The sequence below is a fragment of the Cephus cinctus genome, unplaced genomic scaffold (assembly GCF_000341935.2).
Source record: "Cephus cinctus unplaced genomic scaffold, Ccin1 Ccin1_scaffold0709, whole genome shotgun sequence".
In the NCBI taxonomy this organism is placed as follows: Eukaryota; Metazoa; Arthropoda; class Insecta; order Hymenoptera; family Cephidae; genus Cephus; species Cephus cinctus.
The window spans coordinates 5,292-28,118 of record NW_014333329.1 but is presented as its reverse complement, the minus strand read 5'-3'; the positions used below and the strand labels follow the sequence as shown (position 1 = coordinate 28,118).

At 40.0% G+C, this 22,827-nt stretch overlaps 2 protein-coding genes, 1 long non-coding RNA gene and 3 other non-coding genes across 11 annotated transcripts in view; 4 read left to right on the top strand and 2 right to left on the bottom strand.

Annotated features, from left to right (window-relative positions):
- Positions 1–14,480, top strand: part of LOC107270177 (mannosyl-oligosaccharide 1,2-alpha-mannosidase IB) — a 96,587-nt gene extending 82,107 nt beyond the window's left edge. The window contains exons 3-4 of the transcript XR_001538261.2: positions 11,100–11,198; positions 14,348–14,480. The gene's annotated coding sequence lies outside the window, so the exon portion shown is untranslated. The remainder of the gene's footprint in view (positions 1–11,099; positions 11,199–14,347) is intronic.
- On the top strand, positions 196–269 carry Trnat-agu. Its single transcript has one exon. It is a non-coding gene; the product is annotated as a tRNA-Thr (tRNA).
- LOC107270179 lies at positions 9,707–14,409 on the bottom strand. The gene is made up of 4 exons (XR_001538262.1): positions 14,368–14,409; positions 10,400–10,520; positions 10,263–10,321; positions 9,707–10,143 (listed from the first exon to the last, which is right to left on the bottom strand). It is a non-coding gene; the product is annotated as an uncharacterized LOC107270179 (long non-coding RNA).
- Positions 13,042–13,113, bottom strand: Trnae-uuc. Its single transcript has one exon. It is a non-coding gene; the product is annotated as a tRNA-Glu (tRNA).
- Trnar-acg lies at positions 13,411–13,483 on the top strand. The gene has a single exon. It is a non-coding gene; the product is annotated as a tRNA-Arg (tRNA).
- A 2,653-nt stretch (positions 14,481–17,133) lies between the features above and the next one.
- Positions 17,134–21,872, top strand: LOC107270239 (facilitated trehalose transporter Tret1). Of its 6 annotated transcripts, none has more exons than XM_015745080.2 (2): positions 17,134–17,402; positions 18,470–21,872. In XM_015745080.2, exon 2 carries the CDS (start codon positions 18,536–18,538, stop codon positions 20,099–20,101), a length of 1,566 nt encoding a protein of 521 aa, XP_015600566.1. In that variant the 5' UTR covers positions 17,134–17,402; positions 18,470–18,535; the 3' UTR covers positions 20,102–21,872. The 6 variants fall into 6 exon arrangements, with proteins under 6 accessions (XP_015600566.1, XP_015600565.1, XP_024943374.1 ...); XM_015745079.2 differs by having other exon boundaries at positions 17,136–17,406; XM_025087606.1 differs by having other exon boundaries at positions 17,139–17,406; positions 18,588–21,872.
- Positions 21,873–22,827: the final 955 nt, after the last annotated feature.

Sequence of the window (22,827 nt, the reverse complement as noted above, 5' to 3'; positions counted from 1 at the left end):
GTGCCGTCCGTTTTAAATGGCTTTAAAACTTCACCATTTTAACGGCTCGAAATTCGGATATTAACCGAGAGCCTTATTACTGCGCGTATCAGAACTTATTGTCGACTAGTCAAACGAGCTGCCCAGGATTAAATAAGATTGATTATATAATAAAAGGTTCGAAAAAATTGTTATCCTCATGCAAAGTTCCCTACTGGCGCCGTGGCTTAGTTGGTTAAAGCGCCTGTCTAGTAAACAGGAGATCGAGGGTTCGAATCCCTCCGGAGCCTATGAATCTGATATTAGATTTCTTAATTTTCTAATCGGGACAAATATACCACATAAACGCGTTATCACTTATCATTTTCTTTTATCCAATAAATCAGATATACTTTCTGTAAGTACAATTGTACTTCTTCAAATCTTCGAAATCAGTGATACCTCCATTTTTATTATTGATAGACAGTTCCAGATATATACAATACAGGATCAGTGATCTAACTTACTGATAGATATATATACGTGATATCTATGGGCAGCCTACGCGGGACGAGAATGGTGAACTTTGGGGAAAAAGCTCTGCGGGCATCGTAACCCCATTAAACTTTTACGATTTAAGTTTCTTTCGCGGTTTGTTGCTTCTCCGTTCGACGATGGAAAATACAACACACAGTTGAGCAAATAAAAATCCATAGCCTTCACCACTGGTGTACGAGTCAAGCTATGTGGACAAGGAAAGGTCACGTACGAGTTTCGAGACGTCTGGCGTCGCGACGTCGTACGAGTCACTGGTACTTCAAGCCGTACCTAAACTACTTTCCAACTCACCTTTCGATGTAAGAACAGTTAAAGAGTATCTAAAGTTGCGGCATGGCTACGTCACCGGAATGCAATCTCAAAAAGAACTGCGGACTACGTGGTCGGGTTAAGATGTTTGCCATGGTGTCCATGATGCAATACTGAAAAGAAAAAGACAAAGCTTACAAAAAAGAACAATCTCATTGTCCAAGCTTTTTCGAGGATCCTTATGTTCCTTACGAAAAATTGTACAAGTGTTTGCCATGATTTGCGAATTTCAAGAATATATTTCGCGGTTCGTAGAATATAGGTAAGGCGCGGAATAATGTTAAACTGGTGCGCTGCGGGGATTCTCTCGATTCTATCTCTCTCGCGAAAGGAGTAAACGTGAGAATGAAGATATCAAGGGATCAAGGAATGACGGAAGAGAAGGAGGAATCCTCTGCTCTTTTGCTCTTACTACGCACGATGGAACCAAATGCACTAGACCTTTGCGGAAGGAACATTCCCCATAGAGTGGAACGTCAAGGTCTTACTATTTTCGTGAGAATATATATATATATATATATATATATATATATATATATAAACATATATGCAAATACGGAATATACATAAAGTTATGTATACCGTATATAAATATAAAGGGAATCCTTCACAATCAAGGCAAGAAGCCACCGCCGCCGCAAATAGACGTAGTGGCGAGTTCGCATAAAGTGCTTTCGACCCACTTCACGTCCGTCTGCAACGGACTTCCGTACGTGAATGCATGAGCCTTCAAAAGCAAATCCTTGAAACTCACGAGTGAGTCTAGAAGGGAGCAACTGCGGCCATCCACAACGTATTTCTTCGACTTCATTCGAATTTACTGGGAAAGACGAGAACTGAGACGAAACGTGCAAAGGATGTTATACCAATAAAATGTACATCATAAGGCAGATCCCACCATTGAAAAAAAAAAAAGTTAAAATTATTTGTAATTTGAAAAGAATTACACGTCATATGCTACATGCACGTTATAATGTTGCTGAATTTTAATCACTCTATCCTGTATCGCTATATGCTGGCACGAATTGATACTTCGGGAGAAATCTGGCTTTTGGTGGTTCAAGACTTTTTATTGGACAATGCCGAAAGAAGAGATGCTCCTGGTACAGTAGGAACTACCTGACCTCTTCTAGAGATAACTTCTCTATAATGTATTCATAGAGTCCTCTAGTGTGCTGAAGTGTCTCCTGCGCGATCTCACACTTGCTTGCCTCTACGTATACAGATTTACATGGATGCCTCACTGCCGCGTAATGCAGATGGCCAAGCTTACGGGATCGGTCAAAGCTCAGCCAATTTTCTGCAGATTCTTTCGACCTGGCGGAAAATTCAGACCGTATCGAACGACGTAAGCTTCATATTAGACGGTGCTTTCCTTTGACTTGATGTTTTCGAGATCGTTAACTCCTGTGAGCATCGTGCTTTGAACGGGAACAATAAATTAACCTGATCTAACTTTTAATAATATTACATAACATTAATGTTGAATAAATCGAGTACAAGGGACTTTATGTTTTACAGATGTAAAACGATATACTCGTATAGAAATAGGGTTTGCACGCGCATTTTAAAAAAATATCTTTAAAGGTTATCTTACCGTATACATTTTCAGTTAGCATGTATCTATGTCTGCCCAGGTTTTACAGCTCGATTTTATGGGATATGAAGTTTCCGGAACATGTTCGGAGTACTGAAATCTTTTCACTGGATGAAACGTTTTCAGGTAAAGGTTGCATCTTTCCCGAATCCAATATTTCTATTTACAATGCTTTTTGCAGATACGATGTCCTTACGAGTAACGATGGAACAGAAATGCTTGTTCTTGGTATGTGAGCTAAAACATGATCTATAAAAGCGTCTGTTGATCTTTGAGAAGATCTTACAATATTTTTACCTCCTACGTAGCCCTATTTTATATGTAAATATCCTTGCACTCGTAGCCCAAGTCAATCCCAGTGACGCGTACCTTCGAGTACAGTTACTATACGGAATCCCTATTTTACATCCACTCTGTATAGTAAAGTGTTTCGCAAAGCTGAAAACCGCTGTGCGGGATGCAACGGCAGAATCCTGGAATATTGAGGAACCATGTGGAATCGCGAGCACTGGAATTCTCTATGTCGAAGGAAATTTTCGGCGAGACGATGCGAACTGCCACGGCGCCACAATCCTGAATATCAACGAGCCGGAATGGCTCTCCTGGAATGAACGGATGGAATTCCATCAACGCGCGGAAAACCATTTCGAATTATTTAGCCAAAAACGTATTATGCACAATACTCTACGGAAGTATAAATTTACCACACGGTTTCCTCTGGAATGCCTGCTGACTTTGTCGTGACACTATGAATTTTTCCCTTACATACGCGATTCGATTTCCTTATTTTCGCTTCTTATTATTTTAGCCAATACCCTCACAAATCACTAGTCAGTAAAATTTTTAACAATTTCTTCATTCTCGTTCTCCCTTTTTTTTTTGTTTCGTTAGACCGTGCGCGGCTCTTTGTCTCTGTACCCGGCTGTTATATTTACTCGCGTATATTTGAAAAGGACTTGCGAGAGACTAGGTCTTTAAGATTTTCTAGAGCCCGTGGAGTTAGTGTAAACGCGCTAAGCTACGTTAAAAAGATACTCTCGTATTCAAGTTTGCCAGGGTGCTATTGAATCAACATTCTAGACGATTTAGGAATTTACATTTGTGTTTACAGTAACGCTTTTTTTGTCGTTCCATTAGGCAAAAGTGAGGACGATTCATGCATAAGGACTTTTTCAACATCAGCTAGACAATATTTGGGTCTATTTTTGCCTAGTAGAGAATTTATTCAGTAATTACGTTTCCATTACCTATCAATAGGGTACCCTACCTTGAATAGGGTAGCTCGATACCTTTTTTTATCAACTACTCGTCTTCCTTAGAATAAAGTGAGTCATGCCAATGAGTCATATCAATGGTTTCATGTAGACTGTAACCACTCCCTTACAACGTCAGAATGCGTTGGAAGTAGAATATAAGTATATCCTATTAACAAAAAAAGATTTTAGTGAAAATTGACAGGATTCGCTGCTGTGGCAGCCTATTTTTATAATATTCTAGAGGATCCAAAATACAAGTACAAAATTACTTACGAACAAGGCCTCGAAGAGTAAAATGATTTTCAATGTATTCCATTAGCATTTCTGACATACAGAAGAGGCAGTCTAAATTGAGTTTAAAAAACTCAGTGGCCTTCGCATTCTCCAAAATACTTTCTCTTTTGTATCTTTTGGAATCTGTAAAAAAAATAATGTAAGGATAAATAAGATGAGTAAGATGAGGAAAAAAAGATGCGAGGAAAAAGGACATACGACATGGCCTTGGGCATTGACAATATTTTTTTCTTGCCTTTATTGTCGAGAATTTGAAAAGACCTTGGCAGTCCTACCTTTCAGCTTCCCGCAGAGTCACTTCGAGTGTTCGGGGCCCGGTCGTTCCGCGGCCCAAGCATGGGGCCCACCGGCCGATCATATGTAAAATATTATTGCCAATAAAAACCTTCATTATTATTTACGGCGACTGAGCGATCCGCAGGATATTATCTGCAGCGGCGCGCCTAATATCGCTGTGTCGCTGCTTTGAGTGTAAGTAACAAACAAAATGGTACGTATCGTATGCGCGTAAGGTTTGTCCTACACATGGTACGTGCTTACGCATATAGTTTCAGATGAACGTTATTCCTGTATAGAGGACGTACGTGGACGCACGGCTCACGCGTGATAAATCATCGCCGGCGTTTCCCATGAGAATTTGCGGTCACACCCGTCGACGACTGCCGAAGGTTTGCCGCTTTGATGGCACAGCCAACACCCACGTTCCACGTTATTATGTCAAAATAAGTTATATCAGTTATGAGTATTACGATTCCCAGCGTAAAATTTTCTCCTTGATTATCCGTGCATTCTCTTGCTCTGTAAGTTCAATTTGTATTTAAAGGAATTCGGGACGCGTCATTAACTTCAAGACATTTGGATTTATTTTACGACCTAAAAGATGTATCGGGATTTGTATAACTAACGAGCTTGTGACGAGTCAATATGAACCGAGACAGTTTATACTAGGACACTTAAATTATATCTACGAAGATATTTCAACGGTGAAACTACGACTGGTGACGAGGAATTATGTGACGTTTAATTAATTAATGTACCTCCTGTGAGATTGTACAATACGGTCATGATTGCGTCATTCACCTGTCTATCTGATCTGCAGGTATCGACGGGCGGTGGGACTACTGCAGTTCGGTATATCCATTCATCAATAGTTTCAGCACGCAATGCTATTGGTGCATTCGTCAACGCTGTCGGTAACGTCTGTAACTGCCGGTTCGAATTACTAGAAATATTTGGCCCACGTTATTTACACAATGGCCGTTCGTTCAATCCTAGTCTTCATAACTGTGATGATTCCGTTACAAAATTATTTTTCATTGTGCAGCAACAAATTTATGGAAACAATAGCAGCAGTAGATTCAAAAAGGAAAAATATTTCATTTGCTCGCCAATGACCAACGATAGAGTTTATTTTGTATTCTTGTAAGAGCTCGATATTATTTTCGGCATCATTTTTATACGGAATTAATAATTTTCCAACGATGTTTATCGAGCTGTCAGTATTTTATATCGATCTATTTCATTTGTAATAGATTCGAACGATAATTTTTTGGTCATAAACTTTTTTATTTTACTTTCTATTAAACCGGTATTAGATGCTTGTACTTCGAAAGTCATTAATCAATCTGACAAAAGCTTAATACATGCATAGACCAATTGTCTCGCAGTGACTTACTAACGAGCAAATAAACGCGCCAGAGGCGAATCGTAATCGACGTCGAATAAAAAGAGTTTGTATGGCAAGAAGCAAAGTTGTTTGAAAGTGAAAAAATAAAACATTATGGCTTTCAATAGTTTATAACTACGAGTATAATGACGCTGACGTTGATGGCTGAGCTTGCAATGTTTTACTCTCCGTTGAACTGTGGAATATTATATAACGACTTGTTTGAGCAAAAACTTTTTATTTGAAGAAAATCTGGTTTATCGTTGCAGGCGGGATAAACAAAATTTTACAGATAAAGAATCTTTCCAAGCAGGGAATCGAATCTCCATGTGACAGTTGAATACACTCATATGTAATTTGTAACGTATCACTGTCTCATTTAATTATTGGAAACCTTTACAAAACAAAAGTCATCTAAAGTAATTAAATTATTAGACCGCCTGGCGATAAATGCCTCTAGGCATATCACTACTTATGAGTTAGGTTCTCGAAACTTCTGTTCATCCATTTACGAATCTATTTCACAATCCGTTTAAGGATCTAGTACTCCCCCTGTCCCAAAGGGACAGTACTAGATTTTGATTAGTTGGTTTCCTTACACTTACGTCTTACGTCGTTATGTTATTTTGTGTGTAAAAGGCTTTATATAATTGGTCGAAAAAAAATAACGTATAAGATTGTACTTACGATAATATCAATTTAGTATAGCTTGATAAGTTCTACAACTAAATTTAATCGACTTGAAAGCTATGCTAAATTAATTTAAACTACGCTCTCAAATTACCTAACAGTGCAGAGAGTATTCTTGTATCTCGATCAAACGTATCTATATGTATAAGTAGAGACACGAGGATTCCTTGAACGCCTACAGTAATGAATTTCAGAATGTAGACTACAGTGACTATACACAATTCACGAGAGACACTAGTAATATATTATGGCATTGAAAACTAATTATTACTTCTATCAAATTCTTTCACTTTTCTTACCGATCTCTGATACGTATGTATGTACATATTACACTTACCGGCGGATGAAAAGACACCATCTATCATCCAGCAAAGGCAGAATGCAGCGAATGATGATTAAAATTGCGACGGAACGAACTAGGATTCCCAAGGACGTGTATCATTTTCTTCAGCCTCACAAATTGATGTTCAGCAATAATACCTGACATGAGATGTCATCAGAAAATCTTGGATTCTGGGAAGCCATCTTGGATACGCACAATGGAAGGATAGATATATTTTATTTCCAGTATAGCTTCCTTTTCGCTAAGACGTTCCAATAGGAGGTGAATGCGATTGCAGCGCTCCGGTACTGCGTGAGAACTACGGACGGCGGTTTAAAATAGAGCGTCGCTACCCGGCCAATGGTGGTTATGACGATTCAGTGTCCATCTATAGGAAGTTGTACTGGTTAGCGACTCCTGGCACATGTCCCCCATTGGCAATACAGCCGTAAGGAAAGGAAGCAAGGTTAGCGACTCAGCCGCAGATAGATAGATCGCTGACACGCCGCTATGGATAGGACAGGCGCTAGTGGCGAATTTTAAGACGCGCTAGAAAAGTACGTGACTAGTAAATCACTAGGGATATAGTTTACGCTAATGTAAGTGCAGTCGCGTGTCCTGAAGTGTCTTGTGTTCTTTTTTATCCTGATTGAAGAAGGAGAATATGAATAGTGAACGATACCGTGGCACTGCACATTGTTATTTGGAGATGCGGACACCAAGTAAATGGAAAGAAAGTACAATACCTTGTGAACTGGAGTGAGTTCGTCTAGAGGGAATGCTTGCTTTTTGAATAATTGATACTTTGTAAACATATTTCCATGCCTTTTGCAAATTTAATTGTTTTTTCTCTTCACTTTCTATGCTCGATTAACGATTCATTGTTTTTGAGCGAGTAGTCTGATTAGCAGTGGAAGATCGTGAATTTTTCGTGTTTGCCGATAATCTGAGTGCATTTTGTTACATTGTTGTTTGGTAAAATATTTAGAAAATGGTAAAGTTAGGTTGGATGTATCCACTGTCGAGGATAAACTATTTCTGTAAACAATTTTTGTACTTTTCTTTGCATTGGATTGCGATCCGTGTCATAGCGGTGATATTATTTTTGTGATTTCATAATTTAGTCTAATTTTATCACACTATCGTTACAAACTGTTAGCGGAAACTGCAATCTTTTTCGATGAAAATTATCTGTATCTTTTATTACATCATATACCATTGTATTACAATGTAAATCTTCATGTCGGCAATCTACGCAGTATGTCCGCACAAGTCCTAATCGTATTCAGACATCTGCTGTAGGCACTGTGCGGGAATTCTAACGATTACTCATTAGGTAACTACTTGTGATTTTAATATATCTTACTTGTGTTCTTATTGTTTATACATGCAGTTTCTCCCTTGGAATTCAGTAGGTTTATCGCCAGGTACTAAACCAGCAGTGGGACCAGTTTAGGCTCGTATACAACTCAAAAGGTGAATTTATTGACTGGCGGGACCGATAAATTGTTTCGAGGACCATAGTAAGGCGCAGTGGCAGACGTTATTGAGCCATTAAATCGTGATTATCCGCGTGTTATTGGGTGCGGTGACACGGAGACGAGAGATCTTTTCTTACCCTTTGGTGAACGGCCGAACTCGTTGTTCTACGTACCCTCGCCATACCTCGTCCTAAGTGTAGGCCGATGACGTCTGAGAAATTACGTCGTCCCCTGTAAAGAAAATGACCGCAAGACCCAGTGCACTTATCGTTGAATCGAATGGCCGTTCGATTAAACCAGAGACCGTAGACCTTTTTCTACTTGAAATCCGTCGTTAAAAGCAGGACTGCCTCGCTTCTCGTCTAACTGGCATCACTGGACGTCTCTTACGTATCAACGGATTCCTTGTATCCATTTCTGCCTGTAAGTACCATGTATGTATCTACGCTACTGCCAGGACGCACACAAACCCCGTGCAGTATCGTGGGTGGGTTCTGAATCCTGGCTCAGAATATTTATAACGTAGTCATAGCTTTATGGACACAACTAACAAAACGCTCTTTTCATTACGGCCGATGCATGAACACAAACCTCTTTTGAGTGCAACGATGTGGGAGGACGGACGGTCTATTGTCGCTTGCTTCGGGCATGTTTTGCCAACTCGTGACGTTTGTAGACTTTCAATTTTCGAAGCAACAAAAAATCACAGGGATGGCTCATTGGCGGGTTCCTTGCAAAATTAATGAAAAAATTACAGGGTGAATTGGAGGGCTGATAAGAGTGACGGGTTAATGGCGAATTTTGTGTCCGGTGCTTTCCGTGTGTGTTGACGATAGTTAAGAGAATAATTGCGAGGTAAATATGCAAGGTGGATAGGAGCCGTACTGTTACATATTCAACAATTAGGTCTGATGTATGAGTTTTGAGTGCTGCCGCATATCAAATAGACGTAATCGTATACGTTCGATGATAAATTTTACGTAATTAACTAACGCCCATACCACTGTCATATATAAATCGGATGCTGTTCTCGGAACATAGATCAATATTTTGTCATATAGGTTGACATCATTGAAATAGATATACGTTGCTAATGGAGTGATACGGAGGAGTTATATGTTCGTATATTGATTTTAGGGTTCGCCCACTATAGCAGCGATGCTACTCGTTCAGTAAGCCCTTCAGAATTTTATATCCCATAATAATTGCAAGTATTTCAATATTAAACGACAGACGTTTTGACACACTTACCAAATGAATAAAAAACGTTATTATTCCTGAGCAGTATGTAATTATAGGTTTGTATATATATAGGTTTGCAGTCTGTTTAGTCATGCGTTCCACCAGGATTCAATTTCTAACAGGGAAGAATAATTTTATTTATTTATAAACAGTGGGCATTTTTTTATATGGAATTTATATAAGATGTGAATAACTGATGAAAAAATTTCAAGATTTACCATGAACTGACGATCAACAAATGACTTTTGGAGCCCTATTTTACGGTGACGCAATATTTTATAACAATCATGTGCAATTGTTAAATCAATAAAAAACTTAAATGCTGTATTTCTATATTGATTTGTGGATTTAAACCAAATTATAAAGGACATTTTCTGCCAAGCTATCGTAACAAAAATTTTCGTTTAAATTTAAACGAGACTTCTGGAAAATGTTTACAATCCAAGTTTCAAGTTTTTTTTTTTTTCTATTTTAGATTTACGTTTTTCATTCTATTGATACAGATGTATGTTAGGACAGACTTGACGACGTATAGTTTGGCTTTGCTTTTGGCACGCGCGATTTACATATGCTACATGTCTGTATATCTAATACTTATTTGCTGGCACGTGCATCCGTTCTATGAAAAAATTGAAGGGGGTCATGTCGCTGGTACAGCAGGCCTTCCTCACGGAGGCGTGTTTACGCGTAATAAACCGTAATCAGCTGTAGATTTAGGATCACGTGATATTTTCCATTTTTGAATTACGCTGCAGAAGCACGCAATGCCCCTGAAAAATTGCTATATTACGCTATGGGAGGATGTCGAGGGAGAACGAAGGTGGCAGGTATACGAGAGCAGAAGCAGCGCGCAGGGAGAAGAAGGATCTGGCGCCCCAGGTACACCTACCTTAATTTCTCACATTGGGCCTACGGCAATGGCTTCTATAGATTCCTTGCCGACGTACCCTGTAAATTTTACTAATAATTTTTATCTTCCAATTCTTAACATTGGTAGATGGGTAGGAATTCAGTGTAAATACTTACAATCATTACTGAAAACTCGTACCGCGCATTTGGCCACCTTTCCGGGGCCAATCTGGCATTTTTTATCTTGATATTTCGACTGCTCCTCGCTTTACGGTATATCATATGAAATGACGAAATTCTGGAAAAAGATGTCTAGATTATCTTTTTCGTAGTAATATGCGATTGCGTCGTTATATTAAACTATACTCGGATTTCTTCTTCTGAATACGTACAATTTACGAGAAAAAACACTCATTTATCAGTACCACCCAGGTAGTATGATTCGTTGCTGATTTGTGCAGAGACAATTGCTCAGCTGTCTCTGTCTTTTTTTTCTACCTGGATCATAGCATAAGGTGGTAATATTGCGAATTGTGATAAATAACATGGCTTGTGCTCATTATTCTTTCGAGTCTTTGGCTACAGGTCTTGAATTCTCGCATGACTTGGTAGGATAAAGATACCGATATTTTACAGTTATTCCTTGATAGTAAATATCACTTTTTAAACATTTATTTTGTTTATATCTACTCTGATAATTGTTTTTTTTATGAATCAAAATGTTTCAAAAAATCGATTTACCAAATCTGCCATACACCAGATTTGGGTTAGATTCGCAATCGAGTAATTAGTTTAAATTTATTTCACATAAATATTCGATATACATATATTGTATCTTGCATAACATAATTTTCACCATAAATTTTTCATGTTCCAGGTAAGCCGAGGAAGATGTTCGACGAGTCATATTATGTAGATTTCCCTCGGTAACTGCGAGGCTTCACAGAAGGCATCAACACACTATTTTCTTCAGCAAGTAAGTTTCAGTTTGTTGAGCAGCAATTGAAACGCAACGTTTATGCCGGAATGGAAGTGATATAGCTTATTTTCCAGATGGTAGCGCCTCAGCTTAGGTTGGCTGTTCTGGCCAGAGCAATTTCCTTGGAAGTAGTGCTGGGCGTCGTAGGGCACAGGGCGTCTCCTAGTTCTATCTCGATGGCGTGAGGGCTGCTCGTTTATCCTAGCCCGCTTTGTTCCAACCGGTATGCATCCGCGGATAATGGTATTACCTATATAGGATAATTTACAGACTAAAACCCGAACGAATCGCCATGGAAGCTGCCGGAAATTATAGTCGTACGGTTGATGTTCAATAGTTATATAGAATAGCTGCAACGACGTCTATCCTATGCACATCCTTTCGCTGTTCGACTCCATTGAACTTTTAGAAATCTCTATTCCCTCTAGAGCGAATGCGAATCCCAATTTCCTATGTATATCGTTGATGGTGATTGAATTTACTTCGAGAATAGACATCGGCGATACCCTCCGGCGATGACATTTACTATAAAAGATTTAACTAGAGATTTCGTTCTTTCATAGCTGGGATTATTAAAAAAATTTTCAAATACCAAAATTCTCTTGCACACCTTACTTCTTGTAGGTATACGAATCTTTTGTACAGTAAATTATCGTTGCTTGGGCAAACAAAGAAAACTTGCCTGACTTTTATATAAGGTCGTAGCGGACACCTGGAACACCTTAATAGTTTATGGCGCGCTGAACGCTCGATAGTGATATATTCTACGGGAAGAAGGGGTCTTGAGTCTGAGGTCAATGCTAAATTTGTAGAGGGTGATACGGAGGTTGATGGATGGTAGTTAAGGTTTTTGAACTTCATGGTTGTGGTCGGGCTTGTGGTCGGGCAAGCAGTGTCGTCGGAGGAGAGTGGCTAAATTTACATGAGGATGTACCTGTGCTGTTTAGCTTTCTAGCATACTTATTTAGATGAAAATCAAATTAAGTAGGACCCTTTGGAATAGGAACCAAGTTTTTGTTTGATTGGTATGAGCCTTTACGAAGGAATGTAGTATACATTTTGGTAGTCTGCAGTACAAATTTTTGTCCATCCTTTATACATATTGTCTTTTGAACTTTTTACCCATTTTTACCATTAGGATCTACTTTTTTTTCTCCATGCTGGGTTAATAAACTTTGTGAGTAAGGGAATGAGTTGCTCGTCGCACAGTAAAACCCCCTGAAGCTTCTCTGAATATCGTGGTTAGAAGTGGCGGAAAGCAAAATTTTTGTCTTGAAAAGTGAAGGCAATGTCTGAGGAGTTGAAACCGTTGTGCAGATATTCTCGAGTCTTTCTAACTTCTCAAACAGCCTCGTCTGGCTTCTAATAGACTAACTTTTTTCGATCGATGACCCTCATTTCTTTGCCAGTTCGTATACATTAGTTTCTTCGTGCATACCAGGGCAAGGACTGTCTAAGTATTTGTCAAATTGGGAAAAAAGTTTCGTTCATCTTATCGTGCTAGTTATTTATTAGATTTCTTGGTCTAAAATTAAAAAAAAAAAGAGTTTTATGCGGTTATAAAGCAATAATTACATAAAAAAATTTCCGAATAACTTTTTTAACGTATAAAATAAAAAAATCTGTTACTCCTAGAACAAATATTTAAAAGCGGGAGATAATACATGATTTCTCATAAAACTACCACATTTTACAGTGGCCATAGCGAATTGACTATCTTGAATTTTTTAATTTTAATACCAAATTTGTCTTGCTCCAACTCAAAAATCCCTCTATTCCGAGTGTCTAAAAAAAATTTAATTTTAACAAATTTTAGACATTGCTTCAGAAGTAAAAAATATTCCGGTACCGGGAATCGAACCCGAGCCTCCTGGGTGAAAGCCAGATATCCTAGCCACTAGACCATACCGGATTGATGGTATACGATTATGAGCAACGCTTCAGGAACACATACATTCCTACACGTTATCGTAAAGCATATTTCCATATATTGCCTATCAATGTTCATATCAGCTCTATAAATCTGGAACTCTTCTTATCAGACACGGTTTCAGTGACCTGCGCCTTGGTGTCTGTTATCAAGATACTCAGAATTCACGCTTACATGTACTTCTCATTTTGAGCATCTAACTCGGATACGTAAGGCGTCTAAATTTAAAACTCCATGTTAGCCCACGGGAAGGGCGCGATAGTTTATATTTGTAGCAGCGGTCCTGTGGCGCAACGGATAACGCGTCTGACTACGGATCAGAAGATTCCAGGTTCGAATCCTGGCAGGATCGATGGAATAATTTTTTGCTCCTTATATGCTAATCGTGACAGTGTCCTTTGTAATGTTAATAGCTAGGCCACCCGATACCTTTTCAATCACATTAGTATCATGCAAATGTTACTGAATGCCACTTCTTAATGAACTGGTTTGAAGTGTCGTCCAGGAACGGATATATATTTAGTATATCAAGTACGAATATTATGAAGTCACTGAGAAATGCTTTAGAAGTCGTTTCGAGCTGCCATCCATGACAATTTATATGATGCAGTATCGATATAGTTATCATGCGCAGTGGGTCTGCGCATGCGCAGTAAAACAAGTTGTTTTAATCTGACGTTTACTACCGGCAATAGAAACATCGAGGTATAATTAATGACAATATGTGAACTCGTGACAGTGCCGTAACCTTATCCTTATTGCCATTTCCTTTTTTGTACGAATACAGGATCAGAGCCAGTCCTATTATTATACTCCAGGGAAAGGATGCTGGATTATAGAAAGCCAATTGTCGATAAATCCTGAACAGAGGGAAGATATACCTATTTCCCTTCTCTTTTTTTCCTTATTCTAAATTTCAATCCACTATTGGCTTTGCACATATCTATGTAAACCCACGTATCTTCACCCTCTCAATCTAGCGATCCCTTTTTTCGATCTTCGAGAATATTTCTTTCGTTCATGCCTATGTTTTCACTGATGCCAGCAAATCGTCCCGACCCAAGGTCCATGAAGCAATAATGTTCGAAAACTTTCTATTTGACTTATTGGAATTTACAGGGAGTCTAGAATCGTATGATTACCAAAATCAAAAAAAAAATAACCAGTATGAATTAAAACTACCCTATACTAAGTTAAGCCCTTTTTAATATTACAGTACTATACCAACGCACAAACCTGCTTCTGGCTTCGCAGCTCGAGCGGCACTGCCAACTTTGCAAGAAACGACCAATAAAGATCACGACAGTTGGCAACAAGTTGAAGAGCACGCAGTGCAGAGCATAACATTGATATATGGATTCTAAATTATACAAGCGGCACGCAAACAAAGGGGGGTCGTGCGTAACTTTGCAGACATATGAAAGTAAAAAAAAAATAAAATCAAGTCACTCGTGCGATTAGGTAACTGATTATTTTTTCTCGCGTATCTACTCACTGCCAGTGTATGAGAGTCTAAAAATTTGTTTAGAGTTTACTTTTAAGCCGGGGATTTTGCAGCCATTTCAAACCGAAACTCTGACCTTATACTTACCGTTGAGATTGATTCTCCCTTACTGAAACGTATGTTACGTTATGGATCAACTCACACCGACACTCGTGTCATCAAAGTCACCCTCAACTTCAGGGACTTTCAAAAGGTTTTCCCTCTTTCGCATCGACTTCGTCAGAGCCTCACAATCGAGCCGAAGATTTTTTTTAGCAATTTGTTGAGGACTTCCTCACCTTATTCGCAAAGAAACTTTCCTTCTAGCGACTTCCATGCTTTTCGTGAATCTCTAAAGAACCGCCAACGACCCTCGTTCAGATGTTTTCTTTTTAGTCACGTCATATCAATCTTTCCCTCGCCGCGTGTTCCAACAAGGCGCATGAATATCTTTAGGAAAATATTGAGAGGTGGTGAAAATCTGACGAGAACAAATAATCTCACTGTGGGAAAACCTACGACGGAGAATGATGTCGGCGCGGCTGCCAACATCAGAATAATGCCAAATTTAAATCAGACTTCAATCTTCTACTGTATGACGCGTGTAAATTTTTTGACATATTGTTGTGTTACATTTACGGACTATATTGATTATACAAAAATTGTAATAAATTTTCGAGAATTTTTATAATCAAGCAAACCGCTTTCCGATGGTCCAGGAGAGATTCCAACCCTCGATTTGCTGTTCACTTGGAGCAAGACTATATCGAGTCTAAGGGTAAATTATAAAAATGTCTTTTGTATTAAGCTCCCGAGTAGTCCTCAGTCCAGATTAAAGATCATGGTAAATCTCACCCATTCGATATACCTATATAAAGGTGTATAACATATATTCAGCTGGGTATTTACCGTACATCAAAGTTAAGATTGTAATGGAATTGAGGAGTTTACTGGACGACCTGTTTACCGTGCTGATTCCTTGGTTTTCCTCAGCTTGCGCAATTGGCAAGCTCACGAGAATTTCAAGTTCTTTATTTCCTCTTGAACTCCCGTCCGACAGAAGGCAACGGATTAAGGTTTCGCGTAGGAGCCCTCGACTTTGAACCTTTCTACCCTTGTCGACTCTTAACGAAATGTATAAATAAGGAAAGAAATTCGCTGGGTTTTCAGTTGGTCTCACAGCATACCCGCGTAAGATCTCTTCTGTATAATTCTCCTCGGGGACCAGAAAAGTCGAGAAGTCAGCAAAGAGAATTCCTATATAACTCTAAATAATTTTTCCATTACTCCTTGTGTCAAGTACGAATCATATGCGTGTATAAAAATTATTTTTTTTTTTCTTTATTCAATAATGTACCTTCAACTACCACGATCAAAGGAGCCGTAACGACCAGTTGGCGTATTGACGGAGACATCGCAATGATGTAATTCCGGATGGAAAAGACGTACTTTCTGCGCTAAATACAATACCTCTTGTTTTCATCTGGCTTGAAACAATGGGACTTTACGAACGGGACGGGTAAGAACGGAACATCATCCAGAAGAAAGTTGCATCACTCCTGTTCCCCAGCGCTGCCGTCTACAGACTGTGACGGCGTTCTCCGCCGCCGTGTCAGATGCGTGCCTGCTTCATGCTATAGTAATCTATAATTTCTGCCTAATGTTCTATATTACTCCGCTACCCCGACTTCTCCTATTTCGCTGACACGACGTGTATAAAACATTTTATCGTCTGATGTTTAGCAATGTACATTTTAAGTCATTAGCTTGATAATTTATACATAAGCGTTTTACGTTATTTACACAAACCAATATTGATAGTTTGATATACGTTTAACTAGGCATTTGCTGTATGTATGAGTGGTTAATCAACATTTCGCAGGGGGTATTTGTTCTAACCATATCACTAGTTTGCCGTGTCAAACAAATTTCGTCGCCGACACCAGACATGGCATTAGCGACAGCTTTGATGAAACTCAAGCAAAATATTTTTTATCGGTATACCTTTCATAATTTTCTGTTATATTTATCATAACCGGAATATGTGCCAATGCGACTGTTTTTGTATTATCGTGTAAATGAACTCATCTCCGCCCGTATATCTGAACGTGAGTCGATGGCACCATTGTTACGTAACAAGTATTGCTGTCTTGTGCGATAAGTCTAATGTACCAAGAACAAAGATGAAACTTGTATTAATCAGTTTTTTTTGCAAAAAAATCAAATGAAAACATTAGCTTAGAAATATTCATAAATACGCATTGCGTATGGTCGTAGATTAATTTTTTGTAAGTAAAAAATATTCTATAATCTAGTATCGATTCATAAGTTTCAGTATAATGGCAGTAGTACGCGGTAGTATAACCTAATATCATCCTATCAGACCCCACATGATCCTGATTATAGATAACAATTATGTAATAGATCTTCCATATTTGTCTGCATCTCGAAATTAAGATCAATTATGTTTTATACATCAGCGGATTGATACTTGACCTTTAGAATCTCACAGTGACGTCCCTCCCGACGACGTTGCCAGTGTGTTAGTTGTTTGGTAGTGACTGGCAGTCTGCTTATATTCTCACTCGGCATTATCAGTATAGAACAAGCTTTTAATCGCGGTAGAAGCATCCTGTTAGATTGCCTGGCATCTATCTCGTGAAAAATACACGAATAGAAGCAGAACGCGCGTGGCATTTTCCTATTGAATAAAATTTACACCGTTGAATAGTGACATTACGTGTGTTGTAAATCTCCAAAGCATTGATTTGCCTGACAATATCAACCGGTCGGTAAGCCTCTATGTATAAGGTGCACCTGGCATTTCTCTCTTGAAGCGATCAAACGTCGCATTCGGTTGCTCTTCCCGCGTGAGAAATCGATTGGAAAACACAACAGTACCAGGAAAACAGTACACGATCTCGTGGGTCGCACGTAAAACGCTCGATTAGAAGAAGGTAGCCGTAGTAGTATGACGAATGCGTGAAAAACAAATAGTGGCAATTAACATTTCAGTCTATTGATGTATTTGATATATTGGCAATAACCGACGTATTTACGTCTTCGCGTGGGGGAACTGATAAGAACAGTACTTGTAGCTATATGTCTACGTGCAGATATATGTCTAGGGTAGGGAATGGATTTCGCACGCTTAAAGTCTCCATAAATATTTATCGCTACTGCAGCGTACGTCGCGGTAACAAGAAGCATTGAGGTTAATTTATAGTAGACGAGACAATCGTCGTCGGAGTCTATCGCGAGTGAAATGCGCGTCATGAAGTTTGTCATGTGTGATCAGACTTCGGAGTAATTTGCGAGCGATCATATTTTCACTGATTAATGTCGCTCATTGCGGATCCCCCATGGCGCCACATCGAGTGGGGGATTCCATATTCGTGGGGGGCACGTGGTCCGTCGTCAGCTAAAAGAGAGAGTTCTCAAAGATGTAGCAGCAAAGATACTTTAGCAGCATTCAGACGACGTTCTGCGTAGTTCTTAAAATTGTACTCGTAAGGACGCATCTTGGAGGTTGAGAGGACCGAATTCTTGATATTGTTTCAAGTTCATATAAACGATTGCCATTTGAAAGGTATACCTATTATACAGACGATACTTTTATTATTAATAAGGACAGACAGATGAGGACAGTCATTCGTTAAGAAGTATATTGAAATTTTACAACGGTGGCTTCTTCCTTCTGCGATTTCGAAGGACTTCTTCTGTAATAGAGAGATCGGTACAGTTTTCTCGTTGCGATTGCGATTTCTTTGATAGAGAGAAAAAAAAGCCGGGACGTTTTTAAGGATAGCGTTTTCTCGATTTCACTCTATCGCTGTACTTTCTCTCAAATTACAGAACTCTTGGTGTAGTTGTGCCTGTTAACGGTGTCGAAGCGCCGAGGCGTTTTACAGCTGTGTGACAATGGCGAATGTTAATGCGGCTGATCTAGTGACTAGCGGTAATTTACCTTCAGACAGACCGGAGAGTATGGCGCTGATGGGGACTCCAGTGGAAAGTGGTACCGCGCCGCCGAAGAAGATACAAGAGAGCGAGCTGAAGTTGTATCTGAGGCAGTCCTTGACCGCACTTGGACCAATCATGGGCACCATAGCAGCAGGCATGACTTCAGGCTACAGTGCTGTACTGCTTCCTCAACTTAAACCCGATGACGGCAACGGCACGAGCTTCTCCAACGGCAGCTTCGACGGCGTTCAGGACATCGTCGTGGAGTCTACGGAGCAGGAATCCTGGATAGCGGCGGCTGCTGCCCTGACGATGGCTCCGGGTTGCTGGATCTCTGGAATCCTCATGGAAAGGTTTGGAAGAAAGGTCTCCCACTTGATTACAAGTCCGATCTTTCTGGCCGGTTGGGTCACTGTGGGGCTGGCGTCGGACATGACTTGGCTAATCGTCGGGAGGCTACTTTGTGGCCTTTGCGTCGGTCTCCACGGTCCGCTAGGTCCGGTTTACGTTGCGGAAACGAGTCATCCTCATCTTCGTGGTATCTTGTTGGCTGGCATCAGTTTAGCCATTGCGATCGGCGTTCTGATATCTCACATGTTGGGCACGTGGCTCCATTGGAGGGTGGCGGCTTTTGTATGTGGCGTATTTCCGGTCTTGTGCTTCATCTTCTGCATCTTCTCCAAGGAGAGCCCTACCTGGCTTCTGGGGAAGAACAAGCCTCGCCAAGCTGAGACTGCTTGGATCTATCTGCGAGGTGAGCACGCGGTGGCTGAATTCGAGTCGCTCAAGAATAAGAAGATCTATGGTCCCAGTGTGGATCAGAAGGTCAAGGCAAACGATGAATCTAATTGGTGGAAGGTCATCACATCCGCCACATTTCTTAAGCCTCTGATCATCCTCAATGTATTTTTTCTTACGACTCAGTTTTCTGGCGTCAACGCTGTTGCTTTCTATTGCGTCAAAATGTTGAAGGACGTTGCCGGTCCTGAAAATGCCTATTCGGCCACCCTCGTGCTTGACTTCATACGCGTGGTCTTCAGCGTGGTTGCTTGCTGGCTCACCAGGAATTACGGCAGAAGGATACTTGCCCTTGTTTCCGGTTTAGGATCGTCCTTCGCACTTCTCGCTCTCAGCGTCTGTCTTTTCTGGGATATTGGCAAACCCTACCTACCGGTTGCGCTCCTAATTCTTTACACGTGCGTCGTGTCCGTTGGCTTGGTACCACTGCCTTGGCTACTCTGTGGAGAATTATTCTCCGCGTCGGTCAGAGGACTTGGTTCTGGTCTAAGTTCCGGTTTCGCATTCATGTGTTTCTTCGTAGTCGTTAAAACCGTACCGGCTATGTTCGAGGAACTTCTTGCTCAAGGAACCTTCTCGGTATACGGCATAATAGCATTGCTCGGTACGATTTTCCTGTATTTCTACTTACCGGAAACAAAGGACAAGACTCTTCAGGAGATCGAGGAAGCTTTTACGAGGAAGTCGAAAAATATTAATAAGGAGAAGAAAAGCGGCGTAGTATAAATGACATGGCAAACAATATTTATGGGCATTAATTATAATTCTCCAGTTTACCGAGAAAAATTTGATACCTCATAAAAAACTTTTACGAGGGTCATGAAACTCTTCAGGCAATGATATTTCCTATGATGAGATCAGCCTGTGTTCCAACTACGTTAGCATCTTTATTTTGTAACATGTAGATGTTTCGTACGTTAGAGTAAACTCGAGCATGGCGTGCTGTCTCAGTGGCAGTAGCACTTGTTAATCAACGATTCAAAGGAGATCTTCTGATGGCACCACGCATAGAATGTATTTTTCTAACGCAACCCTGTAACCGGGCTCGTAAGAGTATCCTTTATTTACGATGAATGAAGTCACGACGTTATGTTACGTTGATTCCGCACGGTCAATCAACCTCACTTACCCGCGTCTAAAGCCGTTAGAGCTATTGTTTAAATAGAAATGCGAATGGACAAAAGGGACGGCACGCGAGCATCTATTACCTTGGAGAAAACTGGCATTTCATCCACGTCAAAGTTCCATCGTACGACAGAGTTATCACTATGATTTACTTACCTTGATAACGATCATCTAGTCTAAACTGTTATTTCGTAACTGTTGAGGTTGCTCGTCAGGTGGCTCCACCTAAGCACACGTACACGGAATGATAAAATCAGATCTAACGAAATCTTATAGAGAACGCAGCTGAATCAATAATTGAACGAATTTTTGGAAAACGCAAAAAAATCATATAGAGGTCGTTTCTGACGTCACCGCTCCATGTACGTATGCACGCATAGAATAGAACAAATTAAATAAGTTTAATGTAAATTTAATAGGTTAATTTGAATAAATTTATTAATTTAAATAAAAATATATTTGCCGATATTGAACTTTGAACCACATCGTAAATTTCGATCCGAGACACTCGTACGGATTTAATGTAAAAAAATGTCGCGATGCTGTGCATCAAGGATTGCCTGATTTTCGGCAGCAGTGCCTCTAATGCGTATGAGCTTATACACGCATGCATCCACAGTTTCACGTACACGTGTAACTTGGCCCGATATCGTCCGGGGTGTGAATGCACGCACACACTACCGCGCTGATGGAAATAACGGGCGTTCGCCGTCGTGTTGACGAATGTAATTAAATTAAAGCGTGATTTATGAGAAAGGTTCGCCAGGCATACAGGCGTCGTTTGTTTTCCTAGCAAATGGGGATCGACGAGCCGTAATGAGTAGCATAAATAAGAGGCTGTACTTATAAGTGAAAAAATGTAAAGAAAGTATCGGCTACAAGTGGTACCGTGAAACACGAGGAATTATGAGGCGATCACGAAGAACACAAACAAAGGATAGACGAAGAGCGTTGTCGTAAGTGGGAATAAATCGCGCTCGATGAAACAATACGAGGCGCTTTGCAATTTGCACGATGACGATTACGCGTGCAATTTGAAAAATTTCACGCGTCAGAGCGTCCGCTAAAGCGCCGCTGAAGCTTTGGAGAAAAAAAGTCTGCACAGAAGTAGAGTGGTATAATAGCCATTTGCTGATGAGGAATCTTATAGTGTCTTGTACGTTCGGCAGGTGGCGCGCGGGTCTTTTCTTTACGGCGAAGATCAGTTGCGAGCTTCACTTTATAATTTTCCACTGTCGACAGGTATTTATTACTTCCCGCCGAAGGAGTATACTCCTCAAAGAACGATTCAGCCTTACAAACAACATTTCAATTTCGAGACTTGAAAGGATCTTGATCAAACGGGAACAAATATATGTATATGTATACTTAATCTTGTATTTCTTTTAATTACTCCTACTTTCCCGTTCTCCCTGCTAAAGTTTGACGCCGCTCTTACCTTTGGTGTATCTTTGTTTCTTTTTTCTCGCTCGTTCCAATTTTACGCCGACTCAAATCTTCTCGTCGCAGCACGCGAACGACTCGTTACGGCGTAACTATTTACTGGGGTAAGTTTCTCTTCGAGAAATATTTATAACCGACACCTCTGAAACCTTCATAAATTTCTAATGAATCCCTTATGCCGTTTTGAACTTGCTCGCTTACTGCGTAATTTATCATAATATCGTGATTCACATCAAATTCCAAAAAAAGTCTCAGGAAATTGATACGGCTGGACTTGCGTTCCAGCTTGTAATTTCCTTATCGAGTTTTACGTACTGGTGACTTTCAATGGATACGGGTGAGAAAATATAAAAAAAAAAAATTCACCTTATCGTCACATACGAAAATTCATTGAAGCTCGTATAAATGTATCACGTTCACACTAGCCGGTATAAAGGTGGTAATATCAGTTATGTGATTTATGGTGATAAGGACAATCTCAGTCCAATTTCCTACGTAGGACGTGCCTTAACTGCATATAATCTTCATGAATGTGTAATGATCCTACTACATTCAAAAGGTCGAGGGTAATGGAAGGGAATAAAAACTACACCTCCGGAGGCTGCCGCCTATTTGCTCTTCGATCTTCCGCCTCTAATGTTAACACTGCTCAACCGACTGAGAGGAACGAGACGTTCCGCTTCGGCAGTTCACGCCACTCCCGTACGGCAGTCGCGAATAAATAACAATTGGAAATGTCAGCGTGACCGGAATCATGATGAATGTTCATATTTCTACGCAGTCGTCTTTTGTAATTTCATAAGTGATGCGATACCATTCTCCGCACTTGATTTTTCTAAAAATCCTAAGATCTGCACTGAAAGTGAATGAGTGGAGATTGCAAT